This window comes from Zalophus californianus, chromosome 4 (genome assembly GCF_009762305.2).
Source record: "Zalophus californianus isolate mZalCal1 chromosome 4, mZalCal1.pri.v2, whole genome shotgun sequence".
In the NCBI taxonomy this organism is placed as follows: Eukaryota; Metazoa; Chordata; class Mammalia; order Carnivora; family Otariidae; genus Zalophus; species Zalophus californianus.
This window is the reverse complement of record NC_045598.1, coordinates 174,295,966-174,315,582: the sequence shown is the minus strand read 5'-3', so window position 1 is coordinate 174,315,582 and position 19,617 is coordinate 174,295,966. Positions and strand designations below refer to the sequence as shown.

The following is a 19,617-nucleotide window of genomic DNA, read 5'->3' as shown; positions in this document are numbered from 1 at the left end:
CTCTTGTACTCTCTGTCTCTCATTCTCTCTCTCAAATAAATAAATAAAACTTTAAAAAAAAAAAAACCCAATTTCTTACGAAGAGCGGATAAGACCCTCCATTGTCTGCCCCTGCCTACCCTTCTGGCCCCGCCTCATCCCCCCTTCCTTGTTATGCTCCAGCCACAGCCCTCCTCTTTGAGCCCCTCCAACTTGTGGAGCTCTTTCCCACCTCAAAGCCTTTGTCTGTATTGTTCCCCTTGCTAGGCTCTTCCTATCGTCGGGTCTTAAATGCCACCTACTCAAGGAAGCCCTCCTTTCCTACCCCAAGCAAAGTAGGATCTGACCTCCCCTTTCCTGTCCCAATTCCATTATTCTGTATCTCAGCCCTCTGATTATTTCCTTGGTGGCTTTATTACAATTTGTAATTATTCCATTACATTCTTTGGGTTTTAATGTATTCCCTACTAGACTGCAAGTTCCACGAGCACAAGGCTTATGTCTAGTCTGATTTTGTCTCCGTATGGAGTCTGACAAAGCAGGCCCTTAGTGTAATATTTGTTGTATATGGTATATGGCCATTTCTTAGACTCTAGGAGGCAATGCGTAATCAGGCCATGACTGTAGACTTTCTTGCAGGGTGGACCAGTTCCCTTCACTTGTTTACCAACCCTCTAACCTGATCCGCTGTCACGATCACTGTATCTCCAGCCCCACCACAGAGCCATATGTACTACATGCACTGAGTAGAAATCCTCACCACCACTATTCATTTCGACTCACTAGCTACTTAGGAACACTAAGCACTGTGTGTCTTACATAGCAGAGGTAAGTAGCATCACCTACTTAGTACTGAAGAACAGCACTAGGATACTTATACATGCAAATAACAGCAGGGATTCACTGTGATCCTTATTATAGGCCAGGAACCGTGATAAGTCTGTTACATGCATCATCTCATTAATCTTCACAATAGCCCCACAATGCTATAGCACATCAACAAAGAACACAGGTTCTAGAATCATACTGATTTGGGTTCAAATGCCAGTTCTGCTACTCCTGTGAGGTTCCTTAACATCTCTGTGCTTCCGTTTCTTCATGGGTGAAATGAGGGTACCAGTTGTTACCGCATCTTAGCGTCATCAAGAGGAGTAAATGGGATCATGTCCGTGAGGTGCTTCACTCGGTGTGTGGAACACAGAAAGCGTTCCATAAATGCCAGATGCTTCTTCTTAACTTGCTCTTCTGTGGGACACTTTATGGCCTGCAGCATCCAACTCTGCATCGAACACAGAGGGAGAACAAATGATCCGGGCTGAGCTCCTGCCCTTTGGGAGCACACAATCAGAGACAGCTGTGAGCACATACTTAGAATCCAAGAGAAGGCAGTGAGTGTGTTCCTCCAAGTGGCTGCATTCATTTTATGGTGTAAAGCACAGTAACCCTATGTTCTCATTTCCTCTTTCACCAAAATAGCTATCTCTGCTCCCTGAAGAGGCCCTGGATTATTATAGTCCCTCGAATGCCCTGAAATTCTCAGGAGAGTAGGAATGTTTTTTCAAAAGAGGCACAGCTTGGAGCTAGGAGACAAAAGGTTAAATTCTCTTAAGCTACGACAATGTAACTCATTTCCTGTTTTTCTCAACTGTCTAGACACAGATCTCATAAGCATTAGCCATGAATCCCACCATCACGTTAAAAATAGAAAGTTTAAATATGAAATGCTGTGGTGGAGGAAAGATTGTAGGTTTCTACCTTCATCCACAAAATGACTACTTTGAAACAGGACTTTTTGTCTTTGGCGTCAGCTTTCCCCTAAATTCTGTGACGCTGTATTTCAACAGCAGGAGTAGAGAACACTGCTTTTTCTACAGAATATATCTGCCCCTCAGGAAAGTGAACGCAATTTTCCCTCTAGGTTTGAAAAGCCATTTGAAGACGAACTTACGGCAGCTTCTCTTAACAAGGAATGTGGTCACACATCAAAGTTTCCAGGTTATTGCAGAGACCAACATTTCGTCCCAAATCAATTTGTGCAACAGAAAAGCCATACAGGTTAGACACGCTTACTTTTTCTTCTTATATCTTCCCCTTCCATAAAGTTTCTGACAAATGTTTTCTTCTGAAAATATATTTTTTCTGGAAAATGCGTTTTTTTTAAACTCCTGTAATAATTCCTGGGCAGTGTTACACAGTGTGGGGGATCTACCATGACAAGTTTCCCAAATTTATTGGACCACAGAGCCCTTTTATCGTAAGCCTTTTAACACTTCCCCAAACAATATTCCATGGAATTGCGGTTTAGGAAATATGCACCGGATACCTCTATGATTCTTTATTTCTGGTTTCAGAATTATATAAGGTTAGATCTCTTCCCTAACAATCTTAGCTATCTGAATTATAAAATTGGAAGTGAACTAGTACTATCGACTCTGCAATGTTGTAATGGACCTGTTGTTCTCTTTATGATTGGGAGACAGAAGCCTGCCTTACAGACACCCATGCATTTACTTTAGAAGGACTGTATTCATCATGGCTTTTAACAATGGAACAGACACATATTGAAATAAATGTAGATGTATGTGTTAGTATACGTACAAATATTTCCTTGTTCTGTCCACTAAAAGGACCAAGAAGCAATGAGCACACCCATTACCAAGATCTTGGTTTCAAAACCGATACTCTTGATAAAAGGAACTAATGTTTTTCCAAAAAAAAGTTTGATCGCAGGGTTGGGGCAAGGAAAATACAAGATGAGCCGAGGGGAAAAAGGAAAGTGCCAAAAAGTAAGAAGTACTCACAAATGGCGGAGTATGTTGAAAGGATACAGGACCCAACCTAATTAAGCTCCTAACGGGCAAAGTGGGGACAATTTGAGCAACAAAATAAATAATGATAGTATGAGATTATAACCATAAATTAAAATAAATAGCATAAGCCCCTCCTAATATAAATATATAAATGAGGGAGAAGGAACAACTCTTCCTGACAGAGAAATTACAATGAATAAATGGAGAAGGCACAGAGGACATAGAAAATCCCCAATGAGCAAACATCACGGTAATATCTTCCCATCCCCCCACGCTCAACAGCTAACAGTTCCAATCATTTTCGTCCACTGAAATTAAGATAATCTAACTCCAAAGTATCCTTGAATGAGGAAATAAGTAACGAAAGCACAAAGGTAGCGGCGGAGAGGGAGGCAGGCAGATGCGAAGAAGGAAAACATTCTGGCTAATTAATGGTTAAGAATATGCATGTACCCTACCCTCAGCTCTGCAATTTTCTAACAGTGACCTGGGCAACTTATCCTTTCTGACTCCTTCTTCTCAACTGAAAAAAAAAAAAAAAAAAGTTTTAATTAGTGTAGTGGGATGAAGAGTGTACCCCCCAAATTCACGTCCACTCACAAGTTCAGAATGTGACCTTTTTGGGAAATAGGGTCTTTGCAGATGTACATAAATTATGATAAGGTCATACTGGCTTAGGGAGGACCCGAACTCCAACGACTGGTGTCCTAATAAGAAGAGAGGACCCACAAACAGAGAGAAGGCCGGGTGACAACAGAGAAAGAGATCCTAGTGATCACACTGCAAGCCAAGGGACAAACACCAAGGATCACCAGAAACCACCGACTGCTAGGAAGAGGCAAGGAAGGATTTTTCCCTCGCGCCTTCAGAGGAAAGATGCCCCTGCTGACACCTTGATTTCAGACGTCAAGCTTCCAGAACTGTGAGAGAATACCTTTCCGTTGTTATAAGCCATCAAGTTTGTGATCATTTGTTTTGGAAGCCCTAGGAAACTCACAGAGTAAGCAATACAGAAGGCGCTGTTTATAAAGGGGCTAGCAGAGGGCCATTAATCATCTTTGAGCCACATCACGGCTCTGCTTTAGTCAGGAGGAAGGAGGAGGAAGGTCAGGCTTGATTATACTGTTTCTCAGCTTTGGATATTTTAGCACTAGTTGGCACACTCCCTGCCTTTTCCCTACCCACAACTACTCTGAGTCACTGCCCAGCTACCAGGAACTCTCAAATTCTGGAAAGCAGCCTCCGCCGCTATCCATTTCAGGAGTGGGAGTGGGATTAAGACCCCTATCAAACAGTAACACTACAGAGCAGTACATACAGATTTGAATTGATCCTTCCATCTCATCAGCTAAAAAATGTTCTCTGGGCATGAGAGGTCATGTTATGGAATTGTGCTCCCCAAAAAGATAGGTTGAAGCCCTAATCTCTCCAGTACCTTGAATGTGACCTTATCTGGAATTAGGGTCATTGCAGATATGATTAATTAATTTAAGATGGGATCCCACTGGAGTAGGGTGGGTCCTTAACCCAATGACTGGTGTCCTTATACAAAGAAGAGGCAGAAACACACAGGCAGAGGAAAAGCATGTGACTTGGAGACAGAGATCAGAGTGATACATCTACAAGCCAAGGAATGTAACCCTCAGAAGCTAGAAAATGCAAGAAAGGATTCTCTCCCACCAGTTTCAGAGGAAGCATGGCCTGATGATACATTGATTTCAGAATTCGCACTTCCAGAACTGTGAGAATACATTTTTGTTGTTTTTACTTTTAAGATGTATTTATTTATTTTAGAGAGAGAGAAAGAGGGAGTGTGTGAGCAGGGGGGCAGGGAGGCTGAGGGAGAGAAAGAGAGAGAAAGAGAGAATCTCAACAGACTCCCTCCTGAGCACGGAGCCTGATGCAGGTCTCAATGCAGGGCTTGATCCCAGGACTCTGAGATCATGACCCGAGCTGAAATCAAGAGCCGGTCGCTTAACCAACTGAGCCACCCAGGGGCCCCTGTTGTTTTGAGCCAGTTTGTGGTGCTTTGTTTTGCAGGCCTGGGAAACATATATAATTGCTTTAACAAGGCTACATTTTGACAGGTGGTGTCCATGATCTCCAAAAGTTCACATTATGAAATAAGTGGATACCGTCAGCATAGGTACCCTTGTAAGTGTCTGTGGTGGTTATTCTTTATTTACACATATGCTTCTCCATTTTCTACCCTTCTCTGCGGCCTGATTCCTAAGGACTGCAGTATCCAGGCTCCCTTGTCCTTAGCTTCTGGCTGGGTTTGGCCAATGAGAGACAACAACTGGGAATTTGAGGGTAGAAGACATAAGGTTGGAGATTTCTTGCTCTCTCCCTGCCTCGGTGTTCTGGCAATGTCTTCATCTCTCTACCACTACAGCTCCCGTTGGGCACTGCTACCCATTCTCACCCAACATCTTCAGCTCTCTCTGAGCTCCATGACACATTGTCCTCCTTTTTCTCCTTTAGCCCTTGTGGTGAAAGAGCTTCCCTCTGCCACCAGTCCCTGAGAGCCTCAACATCCCTAATTGTTCTCTCTATCCCTGCCTACTATGGAATGCATGTTTGTATCCCCTGAAAATTCCTATGTTGAAGCTCTAGCCCACAATGTGGTGGAATCTGGAGGTAGGCCACTTGGGAGGTAAATAGGTATAGATGAGGTCATGAGGGTGGGGTCCCCATGATGGGATGAGTGCCCTTTTAAGAAGAAGAGAGACTAGAGCTATCTCTCTCCAGGTGAGGACAAAGAGAGAAGGCAGTCATCTACAAGCCAGAAGAAAGCCCTCATCAAGAACCAGTTGGCCAACACCTTGATCTTGCACTTTCCAGCCTCCAGAACTGTGAGAAATAAATGTCTATTGTTTAAGCTACCCAGTCTATGGTATTTTTTTTATAGCCTCTCAACCTAAAACATTGTCCCATCTGGGTATATAATCCCTTCATTAAGTCCTCTTCAAAATCCCAGGTAAATATGCCTTAGATTTCCTCCCAAGACCCTGACTAACACAGTGGCCATGTTACAAACCCAAAGGTGTATAAACCTGACCAAGGCTAACTCTATAAGGGTGACTAAAAACTGCAGTTGTCCCTCCTGGACACTGGATTCTTAACTACAATAATTAATTAGTTTATGAACTGCAAGCGTCCATTCAAGTCCACCCAACCCAATAAACTGCCTTTGACAATAACTGAAGAAGTGCCTTAACTCTGGGTTCTAGGAAGACTACAAAATAATACACTAAAAATTATTGAACCAACATTCTACAAAACACATGCCCAATTCTCCTCAAAATTGTCAAGGTCATAAAAAACAAAGAAAGATTAAGAAACTGTAAGAGACCAGAGGAGACTAGAGACATGATAACTGAATGCACTGTGGTATCCTAAATTGAACTGTAGAACAGAAAAAGGACATTCATGAAGAAAAACTAGTGAAATCCAAATAAGGACTAGAGCTTAGTTAATGGTAATGCACCAATGTTGGTTTCTTGGTTTTGACAAAAGTACCATGATAATACCAGATGTTAACATCAGGATAAATTGAAAGTGGGTAAGGGTTATATGTGAACCCTACAATTTTTCTGTAAATCCAACATATTACAAAAGTAAAAACTTTATTTCAAAAAATGATTAGCCCTACATTATGGAGTAAGAACTATATGCAGGTCAAGGGACAGTTCATTTAAGCATAAATAATTTGTTTACGACAAGGAATATTACAAACTGGGTTCCTTATGTAAATTTGATATGCCTCTCCAGGGATATAAAAAACCCTTCAGACAGAGCTGGGAGAAGTTGTGCTGAGAGAAGAGTCAATGCAAAAGATACTCCAGTCACACATGCATACCCACTCCATTAGGAAGAAATAAAACACCCAACCAAGAAACTACAAAACAAAGCATTACCTTAACTCCTACACAATTGCCATTGTTCAGCCCAAAAGAAGGTGCTATTGAATGTCTCAGTGGCTTGCAAAAGCAGTATCTCTTTTTACCCTACTTTCTGTGTTTCTTGAATGGAGCACTTAGGTTACTGAAATGGCAAAACCTTTGGTTTCAACCAAAATGGAATGCCCCTGAGGAGGCGCTAAGAAACAGCCCTCCAGAGAGCAGCTTCAGATGGAACATGGACTCCTTCAGATACCTAGATATAACCCTCGGTCTTTAAGGCCTCCTTCCTTTCATGACATGACGTGTCCACCTCATCAGGTATTAGCTCGTAGCAAAGAGCAGTGGACACAGAGGGTCTCTGGGGGTCATGGTAAGAATAAGCTCACATGGGCCCTGCACAGTCCCTTCTGCCTCTCCAAACTCCTAGCAGAGTGAGGGCAGGCATACACATTTTTGTTAATGCTGCTAAAAGAAAATGAGAGTCCACACACAAACACACAGAGCACGGACTTGTCTCTAATACACGCCTGGATTCCCTTGGCCTGGTTAGTGGGACTATGGTAGGCACTCAATAATCACTTGCGTGGTGAATTAATTAGCTTGTCAATCAACAGCTGCCCCTAGGCATTGATGACATTTTAAGAAAAGGTGTTACTACGTCCCCATCCAATAGTCTCAAGGTTTTATTAACATTTTTGTATTTTTACTCTGACCTCTCTACCTCATTCGAAAGTTCATTATATGTCCCCAAATCTACCTTACAAAGAATGTCTATAACTTCATCATTTTTCCATCCATAAAAAATAATAGTATTTGATGATCTTTGACAAGGCTGCCAATACCACTTAATGGGAAAAGACAGTCTCTTCATAAATGGTATTGGTTTTGGTGCTGCATGTCTACAAGCAGAAGAATGAAGTTGGACCCTTATCTTATACCATACGCAAAAAGTAACTCAAAAAGGAATAAAGACTTAAATATAAGACCTAAACTACAAAACTCCTAGAAGAAAACACAGGGGAAAAACTTTATGGCATTGGACTTAGCAATGACTTCTTGGATACAACACTAAAAGCATAGACCACAAAAGCAAAAAGAGACAAAGGGGACTACATCAAACTTAAAAATGTTTGTGCATCAAAAGCACAATCAACAGAGTGAAATGCAACCCAGGGAACAGGAGAAAATATCTGCAAATCATTTATGTGATAAGGAGTTAATATCCAGAATATATAAAGAACCCTAACAATACAACAATGAAAAAAATCAAATAACCTGATTTTAAAATGAACAGAAGTCAGTGCTGAAAGCCTTCAGGGAGCAAAGAAAAAAAAAAAGAAAGATAAATAAACAAACAAACAAACAAATAAATAAAATGGACAAAGGACTTGAATAGACATATCCCCAAAGATGATATACCAATGGCAACAAACATGGGAAAAGATACTCAATATCACTAATCATCTGGGAAATGTAAGACAAAACCACAATGAGATATCACCTCATATCCATTAGGATGGCCAATATTAAAAAAGAAAACAAAACAAAACAAAAAAAGCAGAAAATAACAAGTGTTGGTAAGAATGGGAAAAACTGGAACTCTAGTACAGTGTTGGTGGGACTGTAAAATGGCATAACCACTATGGAAAACGGTATGGAGGTTCCCAAAAAGTTAAAAATAGAAATATCATGCAACCCAGAAATCCTACTTCTGGATATATATACAGAAGAATTGAAATCAGGGTCTCAAAGAGTTATTTGCAAATCCACATTCATAGCAGCACTATTCACAATAGCAAAGAAATCAAAGCAACCCAAATACTCATCAACAGATAAATGGATAATCAAAATGTGGTATATACATACAACGGACTATCATCCGGCCTTAAAAAAGGAAATCCTGTCAAGTGCTACACAATATGGATGAACCTCAAAGACATCATGCTACGTGAAATAAGCCAATCACAAAAAGACAAATACGACACAATTGCACTTATATGCCGTTATCTAAAGTAGTCAAACTCAGAAACAATTAGTAAAATGGTGGCCACCAGAGGCCAGGGGTGGGAGGTAAGTACTGTTCTTCAATGGGTAAAGCATTTCTGTTTTGCAAGATAAAAAAGGTCTGCAGATCTGTTTCAAACCAATGTGAATATACCTAACACCATGGAATCATACACTTAAAACAGGTTAAGATAATAAATTTTGTGTTATATAAAACACATGCATATGTAATTTTTTAATTCATTGATACTTGGCAGGGGAAGAGGCATATTTCCTACCCTACTGCTTTGTTTGGAGGCCATTCCAGAATCTTTGTCTCCCCAGGTCTTTCTCACCTCATCTCCCGACCTTATGGCCACCTCATTGTTCCTGGTCCCTTGCTTCATGTGTTACCTCTCATTTATAGCCCTGAACCTATCTCTTGTATTCACTGATCCTCTGGGCTTCACCCACCTGTCCCTTTCTTCCTTGCCTGCAAATCCTACAGAATTTGTTCTTTTTCTAAGTGCTCTGGGAAAGCCCTTAGAAGCTGCATATTAATAGCCAGTGATTAATTTATAAAGTCGAACCCTTAGCAATATTCTAGACTCAAGATATTAATGCCAAGTTTTTTTTTAAGATTTTATTTATTTATTTGACAGAGAGAGACACAGCGAGAGAGGGAACACAAGCAGGGGGAGTGGGAGAGGGAGAAGCAGGCTTCCCGCGGAGCAGGGAGCCCGATGCGGGGCTCGATCCCAGGACCCTGGGATCATGACCTGAGCCGAAGGCAGACACTTAACGACCGAGCCACCCAGGCACCCCTTAATGCCAAGTTTAAAGAAATTGATAAAACATCTAATGCAAAAATTTTCATATTATAAAAGCTTTAAAATTTATTCCAAACGTCAAGTAGCATTTAAACCTCACTACATTAACAAACAATCTTATGATACTATCCTGTACCACTGAATATGTGATGAAACTTTCATACAGTATCTGGTGGAAATATAAATTGGTATGAACCTTGAGAAGAGCAATTTGGCGGGGTGCCTGGGTAGCTCAGTCAGTTAAGTGTCTGCCTTCAGCTCAGGTCATGATCTCAGTGCCTTCAGCTCAGGTCATGATCTCAGGGTCCTGGGATCGAGCCCCACATCCGGCTCTCTGCTCATCAGGGAGCCTGCTTCTCCCTCTCCCTCTGCCCTTTGCCCCTGCTCGTGCTCTCTCTCTCTCTCTCTCTCCCTCAGATAAAGAAATAAAATCTTAAAAAAAAAAGCAATTTGGCAATATGTTTCAAAAACCATAAAAATATCCATGCCCTTTGACCTATTAACCCCATTGCCAGGAATTTGCTCTAAAGAAATTACAGTATAAAAGAAAAAAAAAGGCTTATGTTAGATGTTTATTTCCAAGTTATTTCTGCACTACTGTGTGGACATTATCAAAACACACATTGTCATTTTTCTCCCACCATCCCTTTAAAATGTATTCAGTTTGGGGAGGGCGGGGAGTAATAGGAAGCAGGAGGTTGTCCTTGATTCTAGATGAGAACTATCGCAGGACCCTGCCTGCTCTGGTCACGTTCCGGTAATGACATTCTAATGGTCACATCAAGTCATAGATGTGGTCTTTTTTTTTTTAAAGATTTTATTTATTTGACAGAGAGAGAGAGTGAGCACAAGTAGGGGAGCAGCAAGCAGAGGGAGAGGGAGAAGCAGGCTCTCCGCCGAGCGGGGAATCCAATGTGGGGCTGGATCCCAGGACGCTGCGATCATGACCAGAGCCAAAGACAGACACTTAACGACTGAGCCACCCAGGCGCCCCACAAATGTGGTCTTACTAGAGTAATTCAAAGTGTTATGATGTTCATCATATTAAGCAACAATTCCAGTTTCATTCCAAAGATTTCTCCCACTTCTCAGCTAGAGCCATCTGGTTCAGTGAGAGCGGCGAGGGAAAGCGGGGGCTCCTATGCAGTCAACTTCTCTCTCCCAGCACCCCTTCACATTTCCTCCCCAACTCATTAGCTGCTGTTTTGCATGCCATGTCAAAATGGACGGAAGGCAAAGAGGTAAGTGGTTATGTCTGGAAACACTCTAACTGGCTGGTGATGAGCCAGGGAGAAGCAGTCCATCCCAGCGGTCACTGTCTCCTCACCCTGGTCCCTGGCACACCTCTCCACTCGGACTTCATCGTTGGAAGTCCTCACCCTCCCAGAGGGTCCTCTTGGCCAGAACTTAACTGACTCCATTAAATGACGGATAAACAAACTGTGTGTGATTATACAAGGGCATGCTACTAAGATACAAAAGAGAATGAGCTACTGACACATGCAACAACACAGATAGAGCTTAAGGATGTTACGCCCAGTGGAAAAAGTCGATCTCAAAAAGCCACATACTGCACGATGCCATTATATAACACCCTTGAAATGGTAAGATTACAGTGATGGCGAATAATAGCCCAGTGGCTGCGGGCGGTAGGGGTGGGTGTGTAGCTGTGGCATTAGGGAGGCATTTTTTTTAAGATTTTATTTATTTATTTGACAGAGACACAGCAAGAAAGGGAACACAAGCAGGGGGAGTGGGAGAGGGAGAAGCAGGCTTCCCGCAGAGCTGGGAGCCCAATGCGGGGCTCGATCCCAGGACCCTGGGACCATGACCCAAGCCGAAGGCAGACGCTTAACAACTGAGCCACCCAGGCACCCCCATTAGGGAGTTTCTTCATAGTAATGGAGCAATTATGCACCCTGATTGCGGTGATGATTACACAAATCCACAAATCTATACATGTGATAAAATTACATAGTAACACACACAAGTGCATGTAAACATTAATGAAACCCAAATAAAGTCTGTAACTTAGTTCATAATATCATACCGATGTCAATGTCAATTCCCCAGTTTTGAAAATGTACTATGGTTACGTAAGATGGTATCACTAGGGAAAGCAGGGTGAAGGGCACATGGGAACTCTCTATTTTTGCAACTTGTGAATCTTAAATAATTTTAAGTTTTTTTTAATGGCTCTGGCCCAGTTCTCTCTTCCCAGGGGGGCCCACCTTTGAGCCCCAGGAAACATTCTCTCATCCTTTGCCCCAACAGAGCCTGGGAGGGCAGGACCAAAGCTCGCCCCCTGGGTTCTCTGCCCTCAACTGTAGAAAGTATATTTCAAGCTCTATGTGGTCCTAAGGAAGTCCCCATCATATACTTTCGAAGAAAGCCTTTCCCCTGGGGAGTGAGGGAGGAGTCACAGCACGCATGCACCCTCACTAAGCTGACTGCTTGTGTATTCAGTCTGGCTGCAGAGGTCACGGGCTGGGACTACAGGTCCGTGAGAATTCCCCTGGCATGGTGGATGCTCTAGTCTCTGCCCAGACCTCCTCTCGGGACTGAGGCCCTCATTCCCACCCTGAGTCTCTCTGAAAACGGCTCTAAGTTGAAGAGAGCTATCTCACCCAAGGTCACGTCCCCTTCCCAGGGGCAATCTGCACCCAATGACTGGTCCACATAGAGCCATAAAGAGGCGGCCTCCTTGCTTCCACAGGGGACACCTCTGCAAGACCGTCTCAGCTTCAGACATAGTGGAGGGGCAGCTGAGGCCTTTGCAGTGACCGCATCAAAGAGCAAATACTCCCTCTGCCCAGCCCTGCTTCTTTTACTCCTCCACAGGCGTTGATCCCCAAGCACTACCCAGTGAACCTCCTATATACAAATCTCCATCACAGAGTCCTTCCTGGGGAACCTGACCTTTGACACTTGGTGAACTCCACATATGATGGTCAGCCTCACCCTCACTTTGGAATCTGCTATCTACTCAATCGGTGCCTGAATCAAAAGTGAAAAAGGAAAAGCCCCACTTAACGCCATAGGAATAACCAAAGAGACATTTATTAATAAATCATGGCAAATCAGCTCCATGGAATATTAAATAGCCAGTAAAAATTATGAACATTTTGCAGCAAAATACTCTGGAAAAAATGACCATGTTCTAATATTAAAAGAATACAATGTTGATTCTGGACTTGGAAAAAGCACTAAAGGACATCTTGGGAATATTTGGAAAAATTTGAATATAGAATGCGTATTGTATATTACCATTGCATCGATGTTAAATTTCCTAGACATGAAAATAATATTGTGATTATGCAGAAAAATGACTTTGTTCTTAGGAAATCCTGCTGTTGTATTTATAGCCAGTCTCTTGGTATCTGCAACTTGCTTTCAAAGGGTTCAGCAAACAATTGTGACCGAGAGAGAGAAAGAGAGAGAGAGAGAACTCTTTTCCTGCAAAGAGCAAGAATACTCTCTGCAGTGATCTTAGTCCCATTCCTGTGCTAAATGCTCCCCCTTGTGTACCAAGAGAGCAGAATGCACTCATCAAAATGCACTTTAAACCTCCTCTGTGTAATGGGAAAGCAAGACCCTAAGACTTTTAGAGAAGGCAATCAAAGGATGGCACGTTTTAGTATACTCCTTCCCGACCTGCAACCAGCAGTGTAGTTCCTGTCCCCCAGCTTGCTCTCCACGGTGTCAAAACTGGAGTTTCACTTCCGGTGGAGGGAAGGCATAGTCGGCAAGGGGTGGGTAGGAGGGTCCCTATAGTCTTGTCGGTGAAGGACATGGACTCTAGAATCAAATAGTCCTGGGAATGAATCCCACTTTGTCCACTTCCTAGCTGAGTGACATCTGTTGAGCGTTAGCTTCCTTGTCTGTGAAGAAGGGGTGATAACAGCACTTATTATCAAAGGGTAACTGGGGAGACTAAATGAGATAATGCAGACCAAGACATAGCCTAGGGCATGGCTCACCACTTAAGAGTTAGAGTCCAGTATACATTAGTCATTATGATGATCTATTAACCTCCTCTCGAGGAGACTTCCAAGAGAGTTCCTTGGAAGTCCTACTGCCTTGTAGAGCATAGTTTGAAAAATACTGCCCTGGAGTATCTGATTTGTAGACTTTAATCTTTGGTGAGAATCCATCCCATTTTTTTTTTCCTAGAAAACTATGCTTACTAATATTATATTGAAGACAAGAAATAATTTTTTTAAAAACTCCCTGTTGGGGGTACTTGCACTAAAAGTTAGGACTATTTCAATAGTGATCTTTCCTAAGTGATTCTCAAGAAAATGGACATTTTGAGTTCTCCGCCAATTTTTCTGCTCACCATTATGCCTCCTCTGGGTCCTCTGCTTTTGACACTCTAATCGTGGTCTCCTCCAAGGCAAGTCACTCTCATGTCCCATGTCAAGATGCCTGGAGAATCTCTTTCATGCTCCCCAAGGTCAGGCACCCAACTGCCTACGCTTCCGCCTTCGGCCCTCTTCCTCTCGCTCGCTCTCTTCCTTTCAACAAATCCCCATGGAGCATCTATTCTGCATGAGAACAAGACACAGTTCTTGCTGGTCTTGGGTACAAAATTACTAAGACCATAGTTCCTGCCTTTTATGAGCTTATATTAGAGTTAGACTCTTGTAGGAAACCCAGACGTGTAAAAAGACCCAAGGAGGCATTATAACAGATACTAAACATAGTCTAGCAGAAAACAACATCAGGAACCCACTGGGCTAAGGAGACCTGGATTAAAATCCTAGATTTGCTACAGACTGGACTTGTGAGCTTGAACAAGTGAAATCACCTCGCTGCGCCTATAGAGTATCATCTGTAAACCGCCTTAGGTTGGGTTCCCCCAAAGTCGACCTTGAGACAGGGACTGGGGTACAGGTAGTTTACCTGAGAGGGGATCCTGGGAAGCACCAGCATGGGGTGGGGGGTGAGTCAGGGGAGGCAAGGAAGCAGGTTACTGAGCAGGTGCCAAGCGGGTATGCCGTGTGGGCAGCTGGGGACCAATCCTGCTTGGGATGCCAGGAGACCTGTAGCACCTCCCTCAAGAGTTGTATCCTCCGAGGAACAAGCAAGCTGAAGCATTCACCCTCCAGTCCCTGAGCATCAGCTGCTGAGGACAGCTCCAGGGCGGATTAACTCTTCCATGCGTCCAGCCGAGCACGTCAGGCCAGGGAGAGCCTCTCATGGACACACCAGGGCTTCACTTAGGTGAGGAAGAGTACGGGGAGATGGGAACTATCAGGGAGGTGGGCACTGACAGCATCTGCTGCACCTTCTGGAAGAACCGTTTTGGCAGACATGAAAGCCTTGAGCAGAGTAGCTGGCAGAAGCGTTAAATGCACCAGAACGTACAAGCAGGATGAAATACCTCCTCAGTGACCCATCCCTGCATGACAGAGTATGCTAACCATGTTGTTCTCTACTGGCTTCCTTTTCAGCCTTCAACCGGTACAAACCCCACCAAATCCTTGAGGGAAATCGCGCAGATCCACCCTTCCATGTCCATGGCACCCTCCCTAGTTCTGACCCTATCGGTTTGCATGTGGAGGCCCTTCCCCCTGGTCTCCCCCCTCCTGCCTCTGCCGACCCCAACCTGCCAACCCCATAAGGACACTCTGCAAAGTGCTAGTCTTCCCACAGCCCTCTGCTGTTTAAGAGCTTGCCACCAGAGCCCCTTTTCTCCTACAAGATTAAGCCCTAAATCTCATCTTGTGGTTTGAGACAGGCCACCCCATTACTTCCCCAGGTTCTCATTTCTATGATCCATGCTGCTCTCAGAGAACAATGCCCTAATTTTGCCTTTGGATTTATTTCAACGTGCCTGCATCTTCATTTTGTGAGATAGTATTAATTCTGGAATCAGACACAGGTTCAAATCACGTTCCTCTATGTATTAACTGTGCTCCTCTGGCTAAGTTGCCCATGCCTGTTTCCTCATCTGAAAAATGGGGATAATACTAATTCCTACTCCATCGGGTTGCTGCAAGGATAATAATTTTATACACAGAAAGTAGCTTTGAGCAATGCTAGGTACAAAACGGGTACCCAATAAATGTGAGCTGTCATTACGGGTTCCCTTGAGGTGTTAAGATTCTTAAAACAAGAGGAATCTACTAAGAAGGGTTAGTCTCTTTGCCTGAGCTCATGGATCTCCTGAGCCTTTCTGCACCCAAAGTGCAGCTCAAAGCCCTATGCAGCACAGAAACACATCCTTTACCAGTACACAAACCACTCCTCTGCTGCTCAGAGGTCTCACCTTCACTCTGAGCAGCAAAATCACAGGTTAGAGCTGTTGAAGACGAGGCTAAGAGCAGTATAACGGAAGAACAACTGGGGGCATGTTTCCTCATTCCCGCAGGCTCTCACCATGGGAACATTACCTCCAGGTTCTGTTAAGTGTGCCTCACACACCCTGACTTTTCCTGCTGTTGGTCAAAGCGATTTTCACAACAGAGCGTACCTGAAGCTGACCTGTTAAAAGTTGTGTTTAAAAAAAAAAAAAAAAAGTATGTGGGTATATGTGTAAGTGATGGAAAGTGTCGTTTTTTTTTTATTTTAAATCTATTTCTGGGCACCTGGGTGGCTCAGTTGGTTAAGCGACTGCCTTCGGCTCAGGTCATGATCCTGGAGTCGTGGGATCGAGTCCCGCATCAGGCTCCCTGCTCAGCGGGGAGTCTGCTTCTCCCTCTGACCCTCCCCCTCTCATGTGCTCTCTCTCTCTCTCTCTCTCTCTCTCTCATTCTCGCTCTCTCAAATAAATAAATAAAATCTTTGAAAAAAAATCTATTTCTAACAAGTGATATATTCAGAGATCACAATCGTAAAAACAGAAAAGGGTACACAATGAAGTTTCCCTCCCTTCCCGACCCCAGACACCTGGTTCTCCTCCCCAGAGGCAACCAAAATTACCAGTTTCTTTCGGATATTGGATATTCTTTTACATATTCTGTCCAAACACAAGCCAATACATATGTATTTTTCTCTTTTAATACACACTGTTTCACATGCTTTTTAAATACCCGATACAAAAGAATATAACCTAAGTTAACACGAAAGAATAAAAACATCACCACTCAGCTTAAGGAGCAGCCTGGCTCATTTATTTTCACAGCTTCACAATATTTTCCTCTACAGGTGGATTACAGTTCGTCCCATCAGGCCCCAGGGAACGGGCCTGCAGGTGGTTTCCAATCCTGGGCTGTTATCCTCAGGCTGCAGTGAGTAACTTGTTTATCCGCATCGTACATATGTGCAGATCTGGAAGACAAATTCCTACGTCGGGGATGACTAAGTCAAAGAGTATTTTTATAGGTCATTTTTAAAGATAAATATCTGGGTTACCCTCCACAGAGGTGGAGCCAAATTGGTTTGTTTTTTTAAGTTTCCAAGATGCCTAGAAGCCCAACAGGTGACAAAGTCATTTAAGTGACAGACTAAGAGGATGGGAAAGCCAAAGGATCGCTTTAAAATGACATTTAAAAAAGATATGGCACATATTTTGCATGAAACCAGTGTTAGCAATTTAAAACACTTTACCTTTCGGAGTATTAATCCTTTCAGAGTATGAAAACTTCTCTCTGTCTCTCTCTCTCTCTCTCTCTCTCTCTCTCTCTCTCTCTCACACACACACACACACACACACACACACACACAATCTCAAAATAACCTTAAGTGAAACAACCAAAGCCCAGAGAGGTTAAGTGATTTCCCCAAGGTAACACAGCATGTGGTGAACAAAAAGCACAGCTGTAATGGTGACTAAGGACTGAAACCTGATTTTTCTTGTATTCTGAGTGCAGGAACTAGGCCTCCTCCACACCTGGCCTTAGAGATCACAACAGCTCTGCACCCTGTGGGCCTTGAGTGGGAAGTGACTCATTCATCACCCACGATTCTAGAAACAGTGTGTGCCAGCACAGTGACTGTATTAACATTTTGCCCCTCAATTTCTTTCCAATGTCTTCCCAGAAATTGCTCTAAAACTCCGGGTCCCCATGGAAACCTCAGGAAAGCCTGTCTGCTAACTCTAAGCGAAATTCAGCTCTGACTGCTCCCTTGTTAACAAACGGGTGTTATTAAAAGCCTGGCCCCAGCAGACACCTGCTGTAGCTCACAGCCAAAGCCACACTCTCCATGGCTGAGAGGGTAAAAGAGATAGTCCGTTCCAGTGCCAGGCTATGTGGTCAGCTTGGAGGAAAGGGGGACATCCCCTGAGCCCCACCGTCACAGTCCGACACAGGACAACGTGTTTTCTGGGTACGTTTGTGGAGTGGGGAGCCCACTGAGAGTGTGGGTGACGCTAATAAAATCACCTCGCGACGATCCTGGCCACCTGCAGAAGTCATCTGTGATGTGCCCTCCAGACCGAGAGGTGAAAGAGCAGAGGCCTGAGAGTTTGTGAAAGAAAGCTGCGTGGGCAAGGCCAGCACGATCTAAAACGGAACAGAACCTCATCAGAGCGAGGAATCCAAGGGGCAAGAATTGAACAGCACTTTCCCGGCATTATCCAGAGATGCAGTGGTTGGGAGACTTGATCTTCCAGACTCTGCTGGCGACAGAATTGTTCCTTCATGAAAACAGTCGAGGAATACTTGCTGAGTACCTACAGGGCCAGACACTGCTAGCCTGAGTAAGGCAGAGCCAGCGCCCTTGGTCTGGTGAAGGGAGACAGCAAACAGGCTCTTAAATAAATCTATACACAAGGTCATTTCCATTAGTGACAACTGCTATGAAGGAAAGAAGTGATGAAGTGACGTGACCTTGGCTGGTCGGGCAGCCTGGATTAGTGGACTTGGAGCTGGGAACGAAATGTCAGGGAGCGGTCAGCCCAGAGAAGATATGGGAAGGAGGGGGCAAGCCAGAGCAAGCAGAATGTGAGGTCCCTCCGGAAGGAATGGGCTCGGCCTGGTTCACAACACAACCTTCATGGGGATGGCAAGAAGGGGCATGGACCGGGAGTTGTGGGGCTGGAACCACAGAGGCGGGACGGTCCAGACCACGCAGGGCCTTGAGGGCCTCGGAAAGATTTTGTCTTAAGTTCCCGTTGAAGCCACCGTCGAGTAGCAGGGACGGGGGTTTGTTGTTTTAAAGCAGGGGACTGAGGTGCTCCGGTCTGTATTTTTAAAAGACCACTCTGGCTGCTTTGTGGAGATATCGATGGCAAGGTGGGAAGGAGACAAGAAAAAAAGCAGGGAGTCTTATTAGGGCTAGTGCCCAAGGATGAAATATCCCTGCAGGCCATCCAGCATTCTTTCCTCCATGTCGATGCTCAAGAAAGACAGTATGGGGGGCGCCTGGGGGGCTCAGTCGGTTAAGCGTCTGCCTTTGGCTCAGGTCGTGACCTCAGAGTCCTGGGATCGAGCCCCAAATCAGGCTCCCTGCTCAGCAGGGAGCCTTCTTGTCCCTCTCCTGTCCCTCAACCCTGCTCGTGCACTCTCTCTCTCTCGCTCTGCTCTCTCTCAAATAAATAAAATCTAAAAGAAAAGAAGAGAGAAGAGAAGCGAAGCGAAGCGAAGCGAAGCGAGCGAACAAACCTGGGACGGATCTAGTCATAGGGAGTAACCCCCAGAGCAAGAGCTGAGTGGTGTTAGCCCCGTGGGCGAGGACGGCAGGCCTGGAGGACAGGCCTCTGGTATCATCAGAGCTCTTTGGAGGGGCAGAAATGGTTAATCTCCTCATAAAGGAAGAACTGCACAAGGGACAGGGACACAGCAGTCTCTCCTTGGTCCCCTTTCCCCTTAGCTCCCCCATTTCTCTGCTCCCTTTACTACAGTACTCTGCCTCCTTCTTCCCGTTCTCTCCTGAATCCATTCAACCACTTCCATCCCCGTTGCTCTGAAGACCTCCATGTTGCCAAAGCCAACAGTCACCTTGGTCCTCCTCAGCTTACTCTACTGATCAGCAACATCTGATCTGATCCCTCTCTCCCTCTGGACTTTCCTGGTTTTCTCTTCGTCCCCCAACCCCCACTCCTGCCCCCACCCACCCTCTCTGTCCATTTCTGGTACCTTCTCGACTCTCCTGAGCCCTAAATGTAAAAGTCCCCAGGGCTAGGTCCCCAGACCTCTTCCCCATCTACACCCAGCATCCCCG

The 19,617-nt window shown here is 44.3% G+C and overlaps 1 protein-coding gene across 2 annotated transcripts in view; it reads right to left on the bottom strand.

Annotated features, from left to right (window-relative positions):
- Positions 1-19,617, bottom strand: part of NTAQ1 (N-terminal glutamine amidase 1) — a 44,153-nt gene continuing 24,536 nt past the window's right edge. Inside the window, exon 6 of one of the 2 annotated variants that reach the window (XM_027582781.2) lies at positions 1-1,258. In XM_027582781.2, the coding sequence (XP_027438582.1) occupies positions 1,212-1,258 (47 nt within the window). In that variant the 3' untranslated portion in view covers positions 1-1,211. Of the gene's footprint in view, positions 1,259-16,604; positions 16,783-19,617 lie in introns of those variants that run through there. The other variant, XM_027582688.2, reaches the window with a different exon arrangement.